Below are 21,592 nucleotides of genomic sequence, written 5' to 3'. Positions count from 1 at the left end.
GGACACACTCCTCGGAGCGTGCCCGGCGAGAGCGGAGCGCTTAACAGCGAGAAAAGCACAATCAGCCCCCCGAGAGCCGACTGCGCGAGCTCCACTCCTCAATAATGCTGCTTATTATAATATTAGGCATAATATGCTTGTGTAACTGGTGCTTGTACAACCGGCGAGCTCATCGACAGCTTCATGACAGTGAAAGCTCTCTCCTCAAAGAGAGCCTTCTGAGAGTGAAGCAAAGGCTCGCATCGCAGCCGTCAACTCCCTCGAGAACTGACACTGCGCGCTCCACTCTCAAGCAGACAACACACGAGCTGCGTGTGTCCCTACCCTTTTTTTTTTTTGGCAGGGAAAACACACAGCCTGAACGCTGCCTGCTCTCGCCCAAAACTTCTCTTGATTGAAGCTTTGACAATGGAGTTTATCAGTGGACAAACGACACTAAATAAGACAAAGTCACAAACAGATAGTGACTGACACACACACAGAGCGCTTGCTGAAGACACAAGGCTGACTTCCGGCTTTGCCGCTCATGCTTTATGCTTCCTGGTCTCTGACGTCACCCGCCTATGATGTCTCGCCCTTCCTTTGGACTGATTATACACATTATTCAGAGATGTCATGCTGGACGCGTTCCCCAAACGTCCTCGACGCAGCTCGAGTTCCTTCGAGGAACTGAAATTAATGGTTCAGATAAGAGAGATATCCAAAAATGACTACTGTTCGTGTGCCCCTGTATGAACAGGCATTGTTAAACACATAGCAAACTACCTGAATAGTAGCTTGACTGTGGTTTGACTACTTTAAATTACAAGCAAAATCGAGAGTATGATAGAGTTTCAAAGTGGATTTGAAAGGAGAAAAGACCAAGATCCATTCTTCTTCACCACATAAACTAAGGAAATATATTTATTTATTTATTTATTTATTTATTTATTTATTTATTTATTTATTTTTGCTTGTTTAATATTTTATTTAAAACATGGTTATATATGAATTTTAGTACAATTAAGTGGAAAGTCCTGTAAGGAGTTTTGGGCCATGAACTGAACCAACCCAAAAATTGTCCAAGTTGTACATGACCAAAACAAAACAGTTAACAACAGTTAAATGTTTTTCTTGGTTTAATATTAATTGGAAGCTCATATTTACTGCATTGTCTTCCTAGACTGGAGACTTGTTTTAAAACCAATCATTTTACATTATTTATTGATTTTGCCTAGCTGTCTTTTCTGTTTCTTAAATAATGTAACTGTGGTTTTCAGTTCAGCTGGGGAGGCTCTGTCAATGTATAGCTTGACACATTTGTATAAAGGAATGTTAACCAGAAAACTAGTCAGAATGCAGTACATCAACCTCCACTGCAGAATTAGTGCAGCCTTGACATCAATGGAAACGTGTAAAAACTGAATGGAATGGACAGAATAGATGGACAAATAGAGGAGAGAGGGTACTGGGGCAGTAAAGCAGAGTATCTTCTGGCTGTGGCAGGGAATGTGATTGGACTGGGTAACGTGTGGAGGTTTCCTTACCTCTGCTACAAGTATGGAGGAGGTAAGAAACCAGCTGCAACCTAAATATAGAATACACTTACTCCCTTAGCATTATGTCAGTGATATTTAAATGTTTTTTTGCACTGGTGTGTTCTCAGGGGCGTTCCTGATACCCTACCTGGTGTTTGTGGTTACCTGTGGGGTCCCTCTGTTCCTGCTAGAGACAGCTATGGGACAGTACACACAGGAAGGGGGCATTACTTGTTGGCATCGGCTCTGTCCATTAGCTGAGGGTGAGAGTCATAAAAACATCCATTTATTAGATATCTGTAAAAAGTGTTTAATTACATTTTGTTAATATTTTTGCATTGAAACACCATGCAGTTATACTCAAATGCGGAAATGTCAATTTTTCTTTATATCAACTATTTCCTTTTCCCTTTTTCTTTCTTAAATAAAAGATATGAATATATGTTCAGTAGAAAAACATTCGTGAAAGAAACCATCTGGTTTAATAAATAATCAAAAGAAAGACACAAAACTCAAAGTGCATGCAGTGTAAAAGAAACCAGCATTCATTCAAACTGGGTAAATCATCCTTTAATTCTTGTTTTGATTCACTTCTAGTCATTGGATCTTTTTGCTTTTGTCAGGTATTGGCTATGGAGGACAACTGATTCTTTTGTACAGCTGCATGTATTACATCGTCATTTTGGCCTGGGCACTTTTCTACCTCATCTTCTCTTTCAGCTCCCAACTGCCATGGGCCAGCTGTGACAACACCTGGAACACAGGTGATCTAAATGAATAAATAAACATAATGTTAAACCCATCTGCTGCCACCTTCTGAATATCAAATCTTTATTTCTCACTTTTTCTATTTCTTAGATGACTGTGTAAATCTTGCTGCAAAGAATTTGACCCTCAACCAAACAACGCTGATTAATTCAACACCTGCTGCTACTGAGTTCTGGGAGTAAATAATTAAAGTGATACTGAGTTTTGCAAAAACACTGTGAACAATGTCTGTTTGGGGACCATCAAAATAAAGTTTTAGCAGATATTTAGCAGACAGTCTACTCATACTCTAATGACTGGAAGTTGGCCCGTAGTTACGTGAAGTTACTTATAGTTAGTAGAATGTCTAAAGTGCACTATCAAAATAAAATGTTTCTGACTCTCTCATTACAGACGCAGAGTTCTGTCTCTCTCTGGAGGTATTGAGGAGATTGGTAAGATCAACTGGGAGATTCTTCTGTGTCTTATTGCAATGTGGGTCATTTGTTATTTCTGCATCTGGAAAGGAGTCAAATCTACAGGCAAGGTGTGCAAAAATCTCACTTTATTTGTATGTAATCCTTTCTGAAAGAAATCAATTAGTTCTATTTAATGGTAAGAAATTAGTGTTTAGTCACATTGCTTTCGCCTGTGTGGCAGAAGGACGATTAAAAAAATTTATATATATATATTAAATATATATATATATATATATATATATATATATATATATATATATATATATATATATATATATATATATATATATATATATATATATATATATTGGCAGAAATTTAATATTGCAGTTGTGCCTGTAGGTGGTGTATTTCACAGCTACATTTCCTTATGTGATGCTGCTTGTGTTGCTGATTCGTGGGTTGACTCTTCCTGGAGCTCTGCAGGGGGTTGTGTTTTACCTGTACCCTGAACCAGCCCGTCTCTTTGACCCGCAGGTAACCACACCATCTGCCCTATACCACAATGTGTAATTTATGTAACTAACACATTTATACTATTATTATATTGAAATTGCTGTGTGTGTAGGTTTGGTTGGAGGCCGGGGCTCAGATCTTATTTTCCTACAGTGTGTCTGTTGGCACTCTCACTGTTTTAGCCAGCTACAATAAATACAACAACAACTGCTACAGGTTAGTATTGATGCGTACATAAAAATGACAAAGATTGAGAATATAAATGGGTAAACAACTGAACAAATTAACTATTTGTTATGTTTTATTAGAAAAAATTTAATTCTGGAAATGTATACTGCAAGTGATTTTCAACCAGCATATGCTAGACAGTGAGGTTGTTTGTGTGTGTTTTTATAAACTACTTTACTGTCTATCAGGGACAGCTTGTGGCTTTGCATTCTGAACAGTTGCACAAGTTTGGTGGCTGGCTTTGCTGTGTTCTCAGTCTTGGGCTTCATGGCCCAAGAGCAGGGCATCCCCATTGCAGAGGTGGCAGAATCAGGTGATGCAACATTTCATGAAAACACAGGATGTATTTAGTACTGAAAGCATAATGAAATTCTGCAAACAGAGACTGTGTTCAAGTAATGACTAAGAATATGTATTGCTCAAAATCCGATCTTGAACTGTCTCTGACAGGGCCAGGACTAGCATTCATAGCTTATCCACAGGCTGTAGCTATGATGCCTCTTCCTCAGTTTTGGGCTGTTTGTTTCTTCATCATGATTATTTTGCTGGGGCTAGATACACAGGTGAGCTGAAACTGACTAATAAGTGTTAACAACTTGAAATGCAAAGCACTGCAAATTTTGGTTTAACAATATAAAATGTTAAATCTAAATTTTAGTTTTCTGAATGCTAGTTTAAAATTTAGGTTTGACATTTATATGTATAACTCAAATTATATTTACACTGAATATTTATAATTTTGTTATAAAATTAAATAAGTGTACAGCATTGACCAAAAAGATTAGACCAAAGAAAAAAGCAGGGTTTATGATCTGCAAAAATGTTATCTTCATGCTTGTGGAGTATAAATACAACTGCAGCTCCAAATTCATCAGGGATCTTTTTGTGTTAGTTAGAACAACAGCGTTCAATGTGTTGAAGGGATAGTTCACCCAACAATGAAAATTCTGTTATCATTAACTCACTCTCATGTTGTTCCATACCTATGACTTTCCCTTTGAAGTTTGTTTCAATGGAAGCCGTCACAACGTCAGTGATTGACCTCTTCCCCATGATTCTGCGCAGAGAAGGACGGCGAGAAATCTTCATACTGCTCTTCTGTCTCACTTGCTTCTTGGGCCAATTCATCATGGTTACGGAGGTCAGAAGAAACTTCTCCAGGTTACGCATGTAGCCATGGTTCCCTGAGGGAATGATGCTGCATTGAAATGCTATGGGAACACCTTCAGTGTGAACACGCTCTGAATAATACTGTATTTGTAATCAGAGCAATGCATGGGCAAGACATCATGGGCGGGTGACATAGAAATGTGTAAGCAAGTAGTGTCTGCCCACTGACTGGCCACCGAGAGGGGCGTCATAGGCTGCAATGTCCACCATGTAGACCTTTAGGGTGGACTGGGTCAACCCTGTGGAGAAATGAGCCTTCAGGAATTCCAGCACTGTACAGACTGGGCAGTCAACTGGGTCGAGCTGGCAGTCTCCACACCTAGAAATGAAAATCTTTCACTTCGATATGTACTGTTTCCTTGTGGAGGGAGCTCTGGACTGGAGGATGGTCTCAACAACATCAGTTGAGAGACCGGAAGATATGTGTGGTGCCCCCTCAGAGGCCACACCCACAACTTCCACAGCTCCGGGCGGGGGTGAAAGATTGTGCCCTCTGCTTGTGAAAGGAGATCCCTCCTGACTGGAATCTCCCGTGGAGAGCCATCAAAGAGGGAAATCAGGTCCGAGAAACCATACTTGACCTGGCAAGAATAGGGCTACTAGTAGTAGATGGACCCCCCGTCCCAGTGCACTCTCTCTAAAACTCCCAGGAACATAACCATCAGGGGAAAGGCATACAGACAAAGCCTGATAGAATTAGAGCCTGCTCAGTGTAGGACCCAATAAGGCACATTTGGCAAGGGCTCCCACACCACCAGGTGACCTATTAAGGGAACCAGTCTCTTGAGACTGGCCTCTGGTTCATTTAGAGCAGCTAGGTTGGTGCCCTGAAATGGCAAATTAGCAGGAGACGGCCAAACTAGCTGCTCTAGAGACCTCAGAAGAGGTAGCGATGTTCTTAGCACCGCTACATTTCTGGGCAGTAACTGAGAGAAGCACTCACCAGAGACCACTGGATTCTGAAGCACCATGAGTGGCAGGGTTGGCCGACTGACCTCCTGAGGGCACTGAGGAGAAATGGGCACCGTGTAATGGGGTGTACAGTTCTCTTCCCCAGAGGGGGCCGGCCCTCAGAATTCCTGGACATTAGGCGTCAGGATGTCTAGACAAAGATTATCCAGCAAGAATGAGGGTCTGCAGATCTGCTTTCGGCTTGGGAGGGCCATTCTGACTCTAAATTCTGGGGAGTATGAGAAGTGACGCTCCCAGAATGAGGAGCTGGAACCCAGTAGGTTGGCTCCCACCCAGCAGCCCCTACTAACCACCACAACCTCATCGGAGGAAGGGAGGTAAACACATGCTCTACTCGAGAAATTTTTTATCCCCCTGTATATCTAACTTCTCATTGTCAGATAAAATTCTTCATAAAATAAACATGGTCTTGTTTGATAAGATTCATATAAAAAACAAAAATGTAATGCACACGTTGCCTCGGCAGTGTGCGAGCTGCTTGGTTACACAAAAAATATCAATCTCCTAGGAGAAAGATAGCTGCAGCAGCGACCTATCATTCAGAGGAGGAAGAAACTGCAGCGTGGGCTTCTGAACCTCAAGAGAGAGCGCTAGATCTAGGGAATGTGGGTCAAGATAGGAAGATTACATCTCCAACCCATCCACAAGATCACATGTGATCCCGCTCTCATGTGAAGAGCGGAGCAGGAAAAGTACAATCAGCTCCCTCCTCAAAGAGAGCTTTCCTCGCCCAAATACTTATTTTTTGCTGAAGCTTTGACATACTGGAGCTTATAACAGGACAAACAACACTAAATAAGACATAACTGCGACTGACACACACAGAATGCTTGCTGAAAGATAGAAAGCTGTCGGCAGTTCCACCACACATACTTTGATAGCTTCCTGGTCTCTACGTCACCCACCTGTGACGTTTCACCCATCCATTGGTCAGATTACACATATGATTCAGAGCGTGGTCACGCTGAAGGCATTCCCATAGCATTTAAACGAAGCTCGAGTTCCTGAAGGGGAACTGTGTTTAGTGTGAGGAGTGTAAAATGAACAAAATTTGAATTTCCCGATGCAATTAATAAAGTATCTATATATCTAAAATGAGTTATCACACTAAAATTTACTGAGCCTACAGTATAAAGGCATACTGTTAAAATGAACAGTAAACCAATTAATTAATTAACTAACCAAAATAATAAACTGAACTTATAAAAGCCTAACGATAAAAGCCAATGAAAAAAAAAAACCTTAATCAAGCTTAAATTTAAGATTCAAAATTCCCATGGAGAGCTTTAAGACTGAGAGCCTGTGCAATTTTATTTCTTTAATTTGTGTTTTATATTATTACCACCACAATACCTTAATCTGGCCCTGGTTGTAATATTGTATTGTGACCTGCAGGGGGGGATGTATGTATTCCAGTTGTTTGACTACTATGCCTGCAATGGAGCCTGTGTACTGTTCCTGTCTGTGTTTGAGACTCTGGCCATGGGTTGGATTTTTGGTAAGTTGCACACAAGCTGAAACCATAACATGATATAGCCAACAGAATACATTGTCAATTCTGGAAAGCCAGTGAAGCTAAGTCGTCTACACACCACAGGGGCTGAGAGAATGTTTGACATCATTGAGGACATGACAAACTCACGACCCAACTACATATTCATGCTGTGCTGGAAATACCTGACTCCTCTCGTATCTGTGGTGAGTGTCTCTGCGTTCTGATTGGGCCTGTTTTGTCCTGTGACTTATAATATTTGTTAATATCTGAACCTTTTCTTAACCATAGTGTTGAACTCAGTTCTTGCCATGTTTTTTTCTTTTGCATCCTTTTTCACTATTTCTCTTTCTCTTCTGTTCATTCTCAGGTGTCTTTTTTCTGTTCTATGGTAAAGTACACGCCCCTCACTTTTAACCGCTTGTATGTGTACCCGGACTGGGCGTATGCGCTAGGCTGGTTACTGGCCCTGTCCTCCATCATACTGGTGCCTGGATGGGCGCTGGGTCAACTGTTTGCCGGGAAAGGGAGTCTGAAACAGGTCAGGCATTTTATAAGATAAACAAGGCAAGAAACTGTGAATGCTAATCTGCACACCTAACCAAGATATTATGTCTAGTCCACTTTCGAGTTTTAATACTACCTCACTGTTGTTTTCCTGTGTTTGACAGCGTTGGCGTCACCTGTGTAGTCCTGATCCAGAGCTTCCTCTCACCTCCAAACAAAGAGCTGAAATGAAAGAAACTAATTTCACTGCAGAGATGGAAGATTTAGTTAGGGCAAACATAAATGGAGATGAAAATGGACAGTAATGTATTTTGTAGTCAATATTTTGTCAATAGTCATGAAGGATACTAACAACCTGTAGAAATAAGGCCCAAATTTAATTCCTTCATTTCTGCATACAAATAGTAATCCTATTTGCTCAACACAGAGTCTGAGGACATCCCTAAACCAGACAAGTTGTTTCACACTACCAAAACAAAAATTGTAAGAATGTTTCTGCATCTCATTAGGAAGTATTTTTTTAGAGTACATATCTGTCAGTTGATTAACATTTTTAATCTAATGTATTAAAGGGGGCTGCGATTTATTAATCTAATAAACCTAATCTAACTAAATTTGGCTGTGACAATATCCCCAAAAGATCATTTAAAGCTATTATTGTGTTAAATTGTTAGGCTAGAGTGGCCTAACATAAAGTATGGAACATAAAAGAAGATAATTTGAGAAGCATCTCAGTTTATATATTTATTTTCATGCAATGAAATTCACTGGTAACCAACAGCTTAGAGACCAACAGTTTTCAAAATAACTTCTGTTATGTTGTGCAAAAGAAAGTAGGCCTAAATCACTCAGGTTTGAAACAATATGAAGGTGAGTAAATGATGACAGAATTTAATTATTTATTTTTGGTGAACTACCCCTTTAATGATTTTTTTTTATATATATATATATAAATTGAAATAATGCGCTAAAGATGAAACTAAAACTACCAGCAGGTGGCGGTAAATGTCTTTGTGAATGTTGTGTTCAAAATATAACACTTCTTATGAACCGATATGTCGGTAAATAGAATTGAACTATACTTAGTATGAAATAAATGTATTTTAAATATATTTCTTTCATTTTACCATAGGTTTTAAGAGGTGTTGTATAAAATCACATTTGCTAAAAATGTGACGAAAACTCATAGGCTATGATTATTTATTCATTATACTGCACTTTGATCTCACACATAAGTTATCTAAAACTCATTTCTTTACATTAGAACAGGGTGCTTAAATTCCAGTCCTTTTGAGCCTGTTCCTAATAAAGGTTTACAAGGTGGTATACCTAAATTGTTAATGGATGTATATATGGCCCTAATAATCTTAATGACATTTTTTGCACATGTATGCAGTGGTTGCACAACCCAGATTTTAGTTCTGACTATAACCAAGCGATCAATATGTGTTTAAAACGCCATCAAACTGGATTATATGATGACAGGAAAAGACAAAATGTAAAGTTAATTACATGCCATTGAAACACAGTCGACATAAAGCTTATACGTTCCTAATCAAGCCAGCAACATTACAACATCCAGTGAGTGAGATCAGGTTCCCAGCAAACATTGGTCCGATGGCGATGTCGTGTGCCCGGCCAAAAATAGTCGCGGTAGGACGGCATAAATCGGTAGAAATGTGTAACATAGAACATTTCCTAAAAATGCATTCAGATACGTTTGTACATGTCTATAGTTCTATGGGGTTTCATGTATAATTGTTTCTTTGACTTTTAGCTACGTGTAGTTAAATATTTACCCGTGTTGTGAATCGGTTGTGAGAGGACTTCACTATGTGATGTCTTTTACACGTGCATTACACATCCATTGTGACCCTCTATGAAATCCTTGTGGAATATGCAAACGCTGTGCTTACACCTCTATTAATACTGCAATAATTAATTTAAGTGCACCAAGTAGTTTTTAAGAGGTTTTAAAGAGGTTGTGAATAGACGTGAATAGAAAAAATGTCAAGTTAATTACATGCCATTGCAACAGAGTCGACGAAAAGCTTATAAGTTCCTAAACAAGCCAGCAACATTACAACATCCAGTGAGTGAGGTCAGGTTGTTGAGGTCCGTGGTGCCATCACGGGACTTTGGTTAGGCTAACTGAAACAAACTGAATTTTTATGATGACAGGACATTGCAATAACTACAATAACTGTCAGGTTAACGTCATTATGGCATTTGATGTTGGAAAAGAAACAAATACTTGCGTGTAATGTTGCGTTTACAAATGAGAAAGCACGTCCGTTGAGCGAGTTCTGTACTCCATCATTGAAACGGGTATCCTTGTGTGGACCACGGAAGGTCAGTCATTGACTTACATTGGAGTTATATCCGTGGCCGCGTCACGGAAATTGGGGCAATTCCGTGATGGCTTCACGGATTTTGAGTTAAGGGCCCGTGGACATTTCACGGAATCCTGTGAGACCAGGTTGTCTCAAATTACTTTGAGGATTAGAAACTTTCAACTTAATTTACCCAGAGAATACATAGAAAATGATATATGGCCTTATAGGTAACAACTGGATATATCACTCTTGATATATGACAATATACAGTATTTCAAATATTACATTTCCATATGGGTATAGGTCAACAATATGTTACTTATGTTTTCATACTTGAATCCTCTAATTGTTGCTGATTCTAGAGATTCCATCAATCATTTGTTGCATAAATCATTGTGAGCCATAAGTTAGACATAAATTAAGACTGGTGCAAGCCATCTTGCTGTGTGTCACTGTTGAGTAACCACCCTTTTTGAGGTCAGATGTTGCCACCTTAGCAGACATTGACTTCTAATGTGTTGTTACTGGGGAATTTTAGGCAGATTTACATGTACAAAAATAATATAATTGAAAAGTACCTATGTGTAGAGTTTGAGCAAAAATGTGGCAGTATAACACTTTTATTTATTATTCATTATTACAGGGGAAGAGCCTTTTACCATAGAACATAATGTGTAAACCAGTACATTGCGTTCTGTTTCACTTCTGCAAGAACAAAATGTTAAATTTTAACAGTTACTTTATTATGATGTGCACTATATTTGCCACTAATGATTGTGTTTATCAAATAGAGAAATTTCACAATGGAAAATGAACACTGGAACTGGCAAAGGGAATAACACTGAAATGTTGGGACCCAACTCTTACGAAGATCTGAAATGACTGAAGACCTGAGAGTGATGATGCCAACACCTCAGAGGACCTCAGATCATGCCAACCCTCAAACAACAAAACTACCAATTTGCTTTAAGTTTAATCATAACATATATAGTATAATAATTGCAGTTAATAGTGTTCACTGTCTTTTTGATTACATGTCATTAACTAACTGCATGAATTTGACTGTTCATTTCTGCCATATGGACATCAACTTGACATAGTCAACACTGATAAGCTACTCCTAAATATAATGTAGGAACTTTAAAATAGGAAATACATTTTCTGTAAAGCTGCTTTGCAATGATTTGTATTGTGAAAAGCGCAAAACAAACAAACAAACAAAAAAAAACACTGGAGCATGCAAAAAGAGACTCTATAGGACAAACAGAAGAGATTGAGTTAAATAAACAGAAGGTAAGTAGTCACTACAGATATAGAGTCTGTTTGTCCAAATATATCACAAAGTCACTTTTACGGACTTTTAAATTAAATGTTCCCTCCTGGTGGAATGACCTTCTCAACTCAATCCGAGCTGAGTCCTTAGCCATCTTCAAAAATCAGCTTAAAACCCATCTCTTCCATCTTTATTTGACCCTCTAAAGTTAGCACTCACTAATCTAATTATATTCTTTAAAAAAAAAACTACCTACCTTTCTAATATTTTTGTATTCTATTTTCTTTTTATTTATTATACAATTATAAAAAAGACCTCTAACACTAGCTTGCTCTATTCTTTTTCTATTCTATCTGTTTTCTTTTTATTTATTATATTATTTAAAAGCCCTTGCTACGTGTACTGTGTTTAAGCTTGTTATAGCACTTATATATCATTGCTCTTTTTGTTGTTTTTGATTGCTTCCATTGTCCTCATTTGTAAGTCGCTTCGGATAAAAGCATCTGCTAAATGAATAAATGTAAATGTAATGTAATATGAGCCCAGACAAAGACTGCTGGAGGAAGTGCATGTTTTAAACAGTCCTTCACCAGCAACAGGTATTCAGAACACAGAAGAGCTGGAGCAAGGAATGTGTTTTTGAGGAAGAGACTGGTGTGGGTGTGAGACTTTCAACCATTTATCTGTCCAGCATCCCTGCAAGCTACATAGGACAAAGATTTGGAAAATTGATGGATGATTTATTTTTTCCTATGGCTTTTTGTGTATTCTATCAATCAGTATTTGTGTATAGCCTCTGTATACCCTGTTTTGCTGCTTCGATGTCTGCAGTCTTCACTCATGTTATCCTATCCTTTAACTGAATTTGTCAGGACTAAACTCTGCAGGTCTGTTTACCTCCAAGAACATCTGTCTGTGCACATTCAGATAAACATTTTTGATTGCAAAACTGATTTTTCTTCAATAAATTTGTGTGTGTGTATGTGTGTTTGTGTTAAACCAACATTTCTCAACAAAACCCAGTTCATATTCATACAAAATGCCTTTTCCGAATTCAAATATAATCTTGTGCACACAGAATTGTGGCATAACTGTAACTCTACTGTTGCCACAGTCAAGTTTGACAGGACTGATCATTTAATTAGTTAGTATTATTATTATTATTGTTGTGGTTGTAACTTAAATTGAAATAAATATATATATATTTACAAAATAATGCATTTTTGTAATTTGACTCAGATCCCACACATCTCACTGATAGAGCAAACTTGTGTGAACTTTTTCAGTGTCACCTGTAATCTAGTTAATATTTCCCTGGTGAAATAAGAACGTTGCGCTCTGTATGCCTTAAATTATTACTTATGCTTGAACAGGTTAGAATAAATAAAAAAACAGTAGCACAAATCGTTTTAGGAACATATTATCAATATCACTCCATCTGTCTAAACATTTGTTCAGGCTCAAAATAAGGTCTCAGTAATCATTATCTACTAGTGTGTCCAGTGGTAGAAATTGCTGAAACCCACTGCCTGTAGACTAAATTCTTTGTTAATTTGTAGATCTATTGCTTGCATGTGTGGAAGGTTTTGATTCCATTTAAAAATAACATAAAAACTTAAAATGAAAGTTGAAATTACTTAGCCAACTACTGTCAGCAAACAGGCCAGAAACACAGAGGTAAGTATGCAAAACAGCAGTTTTATTGACAGAGGGGCTGGGTAATGAGAAGCAAGGATCAGAAGGTGAGTAATATGCAGATGCAAGGTTTTAGGTCTCTTAGCTGATGGTAACAGATGATTGTCTTTTGCAGGTGATCCAGAGGAGCGAAGGAGCATCTAAGGGTGAGTAAACACAGGTAAGTAGCAAGATAAGGAGTCAGGCTTAGTTCAATAAGGCAAACTGTAGACCAGACACTGAGGCTGTAAGGAAAGGGCAGTGATAAAGGGAGCCTAACGAGCTGAGGAAGCTTTTAATCCTAGTCTTTTAGACTGGGCTAAAAACAAAAATGCCTCATTTCTCATTTACTTTTAACAAACATATTTTCAGTAAAGATACATCAGCTACCATAGTTATCATTGCCTCTTTGATCCAGCCATAGGAGACAAAGGCATTCATCAAGACCAGAAACATTCTAGACAAAATTCTACAACTAAAAACCAAAGGCTTCATTCTTAATGTTTGTTGTTAACTAGATCGCCAATGACTGTTTAATATTAGTCCCTCATTTCCCATTATATTCAGAAGAAGAAAAATCTTACATGTCCTGCACATTGTTTGGTTTTCCAACATCTTTTTAGTATTTGGAACCTTTTATGATTATGAGATCCATCTTTTCTCATAATTTCCATACACAGTTCAGCATCAGAAGTTGCAGTGGTCAGTATATCATGCATAGAGGTGGACTCATGCCACCTCTAGGTGCAAACATTCACTAATGCTCAAGCTGAGTTTAACTTTTTAGGAATAACTTTTCAACAGGGGTTAAAAAAGCAGAAGACAAATAGGAAGCATATTTTTAGCATGCTGTTGGAAAAGTATTACAATTAAGCATGACAAAATCCCAGAAAAGCTCAAACTTGTTTTATACAGTTGAATTCAATCTGAAACCTTCTTATAAATGATAAATAATAATGTTACTAACAGCAGTGAACAGAATGTCTGCATAATGGTCTATCTTATCTATTTTTTAAAAATCAATAAAGGTATTAAAAGGTGTATTTACTACTCATTCAATCATATTATGTGGAACTTTGAAAAATACAATACCTTTATACCTGTATCTCATCCACAGTTACCACCTTCAGTGAGCTTTTTGTAATTAAATATATTTACATTTACACATCTGGAAGATGTTTTTACCAAAAAGTGACTTTTTACATAGTAACAGCTGATGCATTTCCTAGGAACCGAACCTGTGTCTTTAGCATTGATAGAGCCTCATACTCTGAGTTTAAGCAAATGTGGTCCAAGACTGGAGACCGTAGGTTTTACACATGCTAACAATATTTTTGAAACTAAAAAATTGAAATAGATTTTCTACCTGAAGTATATCACACAGTGTTAACAGTAGTTAACAAATAACCCCATTCAAAAAGTTTATGAACCCTTGGTTGTTGATACTGTGTGTAGTTACCTGGATGATCCATTATTTATTATTATTTATTTTCTTTATTTTTTTTTTTTTTTATGGTTGTTCATGAGTCCATTGTTTGTTCTAACAGTTAAACTGAGCAATGTTCTTCAGAAAAATCCTTCAGGTCCTGCAGATTCTACTTTTGCATATTTGAACCCTTTCCAGCAGTGACTGTATGATTTTGAGATACATCTTTTCACACTGAGGACAACTGAGGGACTCAAACACAACTATTAAAAAAGGTTAAAACATTTACTGATGCTCCAGAAGGAAACACGCATTAAGCAGGATTAATTTGCGAAATCAGAGAATCTGCAGGACCTGGAGGATTTTTCTGAAGAACAGTTCTCAGTTTAACTGTCCAGAACAAACAAGGGACTCATGAACAACCATCAAAAAACAAAAAGACAGTCATGGATCTTCCAGATAACCACACACCGTATTAAGAACCACAAACTTTTGAATGAGGTTATTTTAATAATTTCAGCAATTTTTCAGCAATTCAAAGTCTTGTTGACTATATGTAAACATCTTTTATGTAAAATATCTTACTCAGGACAGTACTAAATAAAAAATAACACGCATATAGTATGATCTCTCTTATTTTGTGAAAATTATTCACATTTTCACAGATTCTGCAAGCTACAAACTTTTGCATGCCACTTTATAACTTAGCAGCAACCTGATCTGAATCTGCTTTAGACCTGCCCCATTACCTGTTTTGTACTTGGGTTGTCATTTCAGCTGGAGAGGATCAGTCAATGAATAGCTTGATACATTTTTATAAGTGTCCAGCTGAGCAAAATTTAGAACAAACAGTGAACTTATTGCAGTCTGGACAGCAGGATCAGAGCAACCTTGTCAAAACAGTGTGAAGATATGAAAAAAATCAAAGGACAAATAGAGGAGAGAGGATACTGGGGGAGTAAAACAGAGTTTATTTTAGCTGTTGCAGGGATTGTGATTGGTCTGGGTAATGTGTGGAGATTTCCTTACCTCTGCTACAAGAACGGCGGAGGTATGAAGCAGACTAAAGACATAAATGTTTGTTTATTGGAGATATCATTATAGTTACACAAATAAATACTATACCTTAGGTTTCTGTGGTATTTTAATAATGTATTATTGAACTGGTGTGTTCTCAGGGGCGTTCCTGATACCCTACCTGGTGTTTGTGGTTACCTGTGGGGTCCCTCTGTTCCTGCTAGAGACAGCTATGGGACAGTACACACAGGAAGGGGGCATTACTTGTTGGCGTCGGCTTTGTCCACTGGCTGAGGGTGAGTCAAAAGATTTAAACAAATTAATAAATGCATTTTTATCTGCATTCATTGTTATGGTACAGGCTACCACCACTTGCATTTTCTAAAGTAAATGTGAGACAGTGTATCAGTTGAGACAATATTCATCTGTATAGAAATACATATCAGCCCCTAGAACTGTATGGTAAAAGTTAGTGAAATTTGGCACACTAATTGTGATGAGTGCCTTAACAGTCCTCCTGGTGGCAAATGAAACTTTGCATTGCAGCCATTCTCATGGGTCTCTGTGAAATTAGTTGAATGTCCCTGTTGATCAATGTATCTTTTTCATTTTGTCAGGTATTGGCTATGGAGGACAACTAATTATTTTGTACAGCTGCATGTATTACATTATCATTCTGGCCTGGGCGCTTTTCTACCTCATCTTCTCTTTTAGCTCCCAACTGCCATGGGCCAGCTGTGACAACACCTGGAACACAGGTGAACATTTGAAACAAAACTCAGAAAAAGCTCAGAACTATCTAATGAATATCATACAGTATAAGAATATCCTGGAGCAGTGGTTAGTTAACTTTTTTTTCGTCGTCTCTGTTTTAGATGACTGTGTGAATCTTGCTGCAAACAATCTGACCCTCAACCGGACAATGCTGATTAATTCAACTTCATCGGTTACCGAGTTCTGGAGGTAAATACATAAGCATAAATTATATTACAACAAAATCAATCATTGCAAGAACATTATGCATTAGCAATTCAAAAAACATAGATACACATACACACATATATAAGAAAACTAAAGATTGTTGTTCTCACTTATCAAATTTTATAGAAACAGAGTTCTGTCTCTCTCTGGAGGTATTGAGGAGATCGGTCAGATCAACTGGGAGATTCTACTGTGCCTTATTGTAATGTGGATCATATGTTATTTCTGTGTCTGGAAAGGAGTCAAATCCACAGGCAAGGTGAGCAACATTATCTCTGTAGAGAATATAGTCTAATACTGTGCTTAAATGTTTTACATCAAAATTCACATTTTCACACTTTGATTGTTTGGTCTGTGGTCTTATGCACTGACAGCTTTTAAACAAGAAATTATGTTTTAATGTGTTATTATTTGTGTTCTGAATGTTAATACAGTATTTTGCTTCATTTTAGTATTTTACTTTTTTTTTGAGGGGACAGATGCATAATTTTGGCCCTTTCTTATTGAGCCTGTAGGTGGTGTATTTCACAGCTACATTTCCTTATGTGATGCTGCTTGTGTTGCTGATTCGTGGGTTGACTCTTCCTGGAGCTCTGCAGGGGGTTGTGTTTTACCTGTACCCTGAACCAGCCCGTCTCTTTGACCCGCAGGTAACCACATCATCTGCCCTTTCCTGGCATGTGACATAACAACCCATATACAAGGACTAGATCAGCTGATAATATAAAGAAATGTTTTTGTTTTGTTGTTTTTTCACGTAGTCTATGTAAACTGCATTCACAATCAATAAAAAGTATGTTTTCTCTGTAAGTAGCTAAAGAAAATTCAATAAAACCTTAGCTGTTATCAAAATATCATTAACATATTACAATTTCTTGAACCCTTCCCCAAGTACTTACGCTCTTGTTTTGTGCATTTAGGTTTGGATGGAAGCAGGAGCTCAGATCTTTTTCTCCTATGCTTTGGGTACAGCCTCTCTTACTGTATTAGGCAGCTACAATAAATACAACAACAACTGCTACAGGTTAGTTCAGTATTATTGTATTATTTCCAGTATCTTTGTTTTTGGTATCTATTTCATAAGGTGGTCTTCAGCATATATTTGGGGGCATAGGAATATCAGTCACATTTACCAATCAATGGGGTACCACAGAGTTCGGTGTTTGGCCCTTCTCATTTCTCTTCTATTTAGAAAATAATGTAGGCACAGGCGCAGTGATTTTTGCACCACATATACATGTGTATGTATATATTGTATAATTTATGTTTTTCTTATCAGGGACAGCTTATGGCTTTGCCTTCTGAACAGTGGTACCAGTGTGGTAGCAGGTTTTGCTGTGTTCTCAGTCTTGGGCTTCATGGCTCAAAAACAGGGTGTCCCCATTGAGGAGGTGGCAGAATCAGGTACTGCAACATTCTTAAAAAAAAAAATGGCAAAGCTTTAGAACACTAAAATAATAAAACAAATTATTTTCTTTCCTTCCTTCCTTCCTTCCTTCCTTCCTTCCTTCCTTCCTTCCTTCCTTCCTTCCTTCCTTCCTTCAGGTCCAGGACTAGCATTCATAGCTTATCCACAGGCAGTAGCTATGATGCCGTGTCCACAACTGTGGGCTGCTTGTTTCTTCATTATGATTATTTTGCTCGGGCTAGATACACAGGTGAGCTGAAACTCAAACCTGAACATAGACATGTTAAGCCTTACTCACATGTTTCACTCAGAAGTGTTTCACTATTCTAATGCACTTTTGTTCTGCTGCACTCCTTAAAAAGTTTGTTGCGATGGAAGTTTTCATGACATCAGTGATGGACCTGTACCCCATGGTGCTGCGCAAAGCTGGACGTCGAGAAATATTCCTCCTGCTTTTCTGTCTTTTTTGCTTCTTCAGCCAACTTATCATGGTTACAGAGGTCTGTATGTGTGAGAAGGAAATACACTGAAATGTATAAAATGAGTTGTAACAAATTAAAAGTTTCTTATTTAATTAAAAGTAAAAAATATGAGCTGCCTTTTAAAAGAAAAATCAGACATAAGCATGCAGATGTGTAACAACATTTTATAACTTGTTTGCATGCTGTATACATGCTGTTACAAGCTACCACTTTTGAGAATAGAAGGCAGTATTCTGCAGCATTCATTCCAAGCATAGCCTTTTTGTTCTGCTTGAGTTGTAATGTTGTATTGTGACCTGCAGGGGGGGATGTATGTATTCCAGTTGTTTGACTACTATGCCTGCAGTGGAGCCTGTCTTCTTTTCCTCTGTGTGTTTGAGTCTCTGGCCATGGGTTGGGTCTTTGGTAAGTAGCAAAGAAGCTACAAAAGCTGACCTTTAAATAAAGAATAGCATTTCCCTGATGTGTTGAGAAAAAAGTAACGTAAAAGAAGTAAGGAATTGTAAAGCTAAAAGAATTGTAACACGAATGCATAATGTTAGTAGTATATTGGTATTTTCTAGTTTCAAATACCTTTTATTAAAAATAAGCTGCCAAAAAAAAAAAAAACACAGATTCATTCAAACAGGACTGCCCACACTTATACGTCAATGCCACCTTTCTGTAATCAAAAATTTAGCTTCTGCCTAGTCATGTTGAGGTACTGGAATTAGGAGAAAAGAAGATATATATATATACTATTATTCTATGTTGTGAAGACTCGTTTACTTCTAACAATAAATGAGCAACAGAACATTTCTTGTCAGGTTTTTTTAAACTGATTATTAAATCATTTATTTTTACCATTTTTATTTTTTATTATGTTTACTATTAAAGAAAATTCTTCCCTACCCCACAGGGGCTGAGAGAATGTTTGATGTCATTGAAGACATGACCAGCTCACGACCCAACTACATATTCATGCTGTGCTGGAAATACCTGACTCCTCTCGTATCTGTGGTGAGTGTCTCTGCATTCATTCATTGGTTTGACCTTCACGGATTTTTTTACATTTGTCGAAAAGCCTACAAATGTCTTAATGGTCATTATTTAGTTGTAGGCTTATATGCCAGGATAAAACTATTTCTCACATTTGTCTGATCTCAACTTTCTCCTTCTCTTCCGTCTATTCTCAGGTGTCTTTTGTCTGTTCCCTTGTGAAGTACAAACCCCTCACTTTTAACCGCTGGTATGTGTACCCGGACTGGGCGTATGTGCTAGGCTGGTTACTGGCCCTGTCCTCCATCATACTGGTGCCTGCATGGGCGCTGGGTCAACTGATTATTATAAAAGGAAGCTTAAAACAGGTGAGATTAATCATGTTCATCCCTTATGTTTCAAAAGATGAACAAGCACCTGATATATCATGAAGGCAGGACTGTAGGTTTAAATATTTAAAGGGATAGTTCTCCCAAAAATAAAAAATTACAAATGCGGAAGCGGAAGCGCAGAGGAGAAAGCAAAACAAAAGAGGATTTGAATATAAGCCAAGATGAGACTGGTTTTCCACTTCTGTAAACAAAACTTGGTTCTCGCAAGACTAGCATTCTCACCGGAGCTTTGTATATGTCCAATGTCATCCATTGGAACTATGTCTTGATCGCATATGAAAATTGGCATCAATTAAAATTTTGGGGTGAACTATCCCTTTAACCAAAGCTAACCCTAACTGCATAACTAACCAAGACTAAATATTTTTTCACTGTGTTTGCATGTCCTGACAGCGCTTGCGTCACCTGTGTAGTCCTGACAAAAACCTCCCTGTCACCTGTAAGCAACAAACTCAAATACAAGAAAATACACTCATCACAGAGATGGAAGTCTTTGTCAAGTGCTGTACAAAGTAAAAAAATAAAATAAAAAAGTTTGAATAAATCGAAAAACATTATTTTCCCTATTTCTGAAGGCTCACTCTTGCTGTTTATTTCCACTTGTTTTTAGTGATCTTTGTAATATAATCAGCTATTCACATAATCAGCTGTTCATAGGTTATTGCACTGTCCTTGTGCCTTCACGTTTGTAAAATATTTTATTTTGTTTTAAATAAAGCATCTTTAAAAAAAATAATTGTTTCTTTAATAGCTTGACCTTTTACAGCTGCCTGTGTCTCAGCATATATAATTACTTTAGTATAATTTAGTTTGTGTGTGTGTGTGTACAGTGCATTCCTAGAGTATTCAGACCATTCAGACCCCTTTCACTTTTTTCAAATTTGTAGTTGCAGCCTGATAATACAACTGTGTAATTTCATTTTTTTTTCTCTCATTAATCTACACTCCTACCTCATGATGACAAGTAAAAATAGAATTTTAGAAATGTCTGTAAATTTATTAAAATGAAAAAACTGAAACATCACATATACACATATATATATATATATATATATATATATATATATATATATATATATATGAAAGTTTATGCACTAACCTATATCAAGAAGAGTCAAATTTCAAAAAGGTAAAACTACTTTCAATAACTATGCTTATGTAGAAATTTGACATAACTTTACTAATCTTAAATCCAATTTTGTTATACCATGCTTAAGTAAAGTTCTTTTGCACAACATGAGTAATGATGACGATTTAAATTTTGGATTATCGAATTGTTTAATGTTTAGCTGACAAATATGCTATGGTTGAATCATGCAATAATGGGGTGGTCTAACTGGAAATCAAGGATCTCCAACAATACCATTTAAAATTGTATATTTATATACTTTTACAGTATAAAGTGACATCCAGACAGTTCCTTGCAAAGGTGTTATTAATTTTGCAATCATGCTGTTTAAAAATTAGTTATGTTGTAAGTGTATGTCTGGAAAGAATTTAATATGGGGGGAAACACATAGCATCCATAAAATGCATGTAAAATTATACTGCAGGTTGAATGGGTTTTCTTATAATATGGGGAGACCAGGGTATGGTTGATGCACTATACATTAAGATACTTGAAAGTGCACACTTAAGTAAATGAAGCCAAATAAATAAAGCTTTATAACTAAATCTGCCTGTTGTTATATGAGGGTTGCCTTGGAAACAGTTCACAGGATTTCAGTTCCAAACACTTCAAAGTTTGTTTGATGAAAAAGAGATGTGAAGAGCTGCAGTTGAGAAGCTGTACAAGACGAGCTGTTTGTCTTTTTCAAGACAACTGAAAATGTGACCCTGAAAACTCCATCACAGTTCGGAAAAAAGGACCAAGCAGGAGCACAGCAGGACCAAATGTATTCATTTTCAACAAATGTGGCATTAAATGTATCTACAAACAAACCAAAGGCCTTTTAATTAAGCTTTTTTATTTGCATCTGCATGTAGTTTATTAGAGTAACGTTTGTGATGATTCTGTCTTCATCAAACATACTGCGTGGAAACACTGAAAGTATCAT

At 37.3% G+C, this 21,592-nt stretch overlaps 2 protein-coding genes across 3 annotated transcripts; both read left to right on the top strand.

The window, feature by feature from the left end:
* Positions 1–1,364: 1,364 nt before the first annotated feature.
* LOC132101876 (sodium- and chloride-dependent GABA transporter 2-like) lies at positions 1,365–8,341 on the top strand. The gene is made up of 14 exons (XM_059507098.1): positions 1,365–1,548; positions 1,646–1,780; positions 2,141–2,281; positions 2,376–2,463; positions 2,679–2,811; positions 3,086–3,220; positions 3,312–3,415; positions 3,616–3,740; positions 3,878–3,990; positions 4,431–4,568; positions 6,965–7,067; positions 7,167–7,267; positions 7,432–7,602; positions 7,733–8,341. Exons 1-14 carry the CDS (start codon positions 1,410–1,412, stop codon positions 7,871–7,873), a joined length of 1,767 nt encoding a protein of 588 aa, XP_059363081.1. The 5' UTR covers positions 1,365–1,409; the 3' UTR covers positions 7,874–8,341.
* Positions 8,342–15,033: 6,692 nt separating this feature from the next.
* On the top strand, positions 15,034–20,274 carry LOC132101295 (sodium- and chloride-dependent GABA transporter 2-like). Of its 2 annotated transcripts, XM_059506141.1 has the most exons (14): positions 15,038–15,328; positions 15,456–15,590; positions 15,912–16,052; positions 16,170–16,257; positions 16,402–16,534; positions 16,791–16,925; positions 17,196–17,299; positions 17,555–17,679; positions 17,821–17,933; positions 18,046–18,183; positions 18,468–18,570; positions 19,064–19,164; positions 19,341–19,511; positions 19,929–20,273. In XM_059506141.1, exons 1-14 carry the CDS (start codon positions 15,190–15,192, stop codon positions 20,049–20,051), a joined length of 1,749 nt encoding a protein of 582 aa, XP_059362124.1. In that variant the 5' UTR covers positions 15,038–15,189; the 3' UTR covers positions 20,052–20,273. The 2 variants fall into 2 exon arrangements, with proteins under 2 accessions (XP_059362123.1, XP_059362124.1); XM_059506140.1 differs by having other exon boundaries at positions 15,034–15,328; positions 15,912–16,257; positions 19,929–20,274.
* Positions 20,275–21,592: the final 1,318 nt, after the last annotated feature.

This window comes from Carassius carassius, chromosome 23 (genome assembly GCF_963082965.1).
Source record: "Carassius carassius chromosome 23, fCarCar2.1, whole genome shotgun sequence".
NCBI lineage: Eukaryota > Metazoa > Chordata > Actinopteri > Cypriniformes > Cyprinidae > Carassius > Carassius carassius.
Note: the sequence above shows the minus strand (reverse complement) of the source record. Positions and strands in the feature narration are given on the sequence as shown.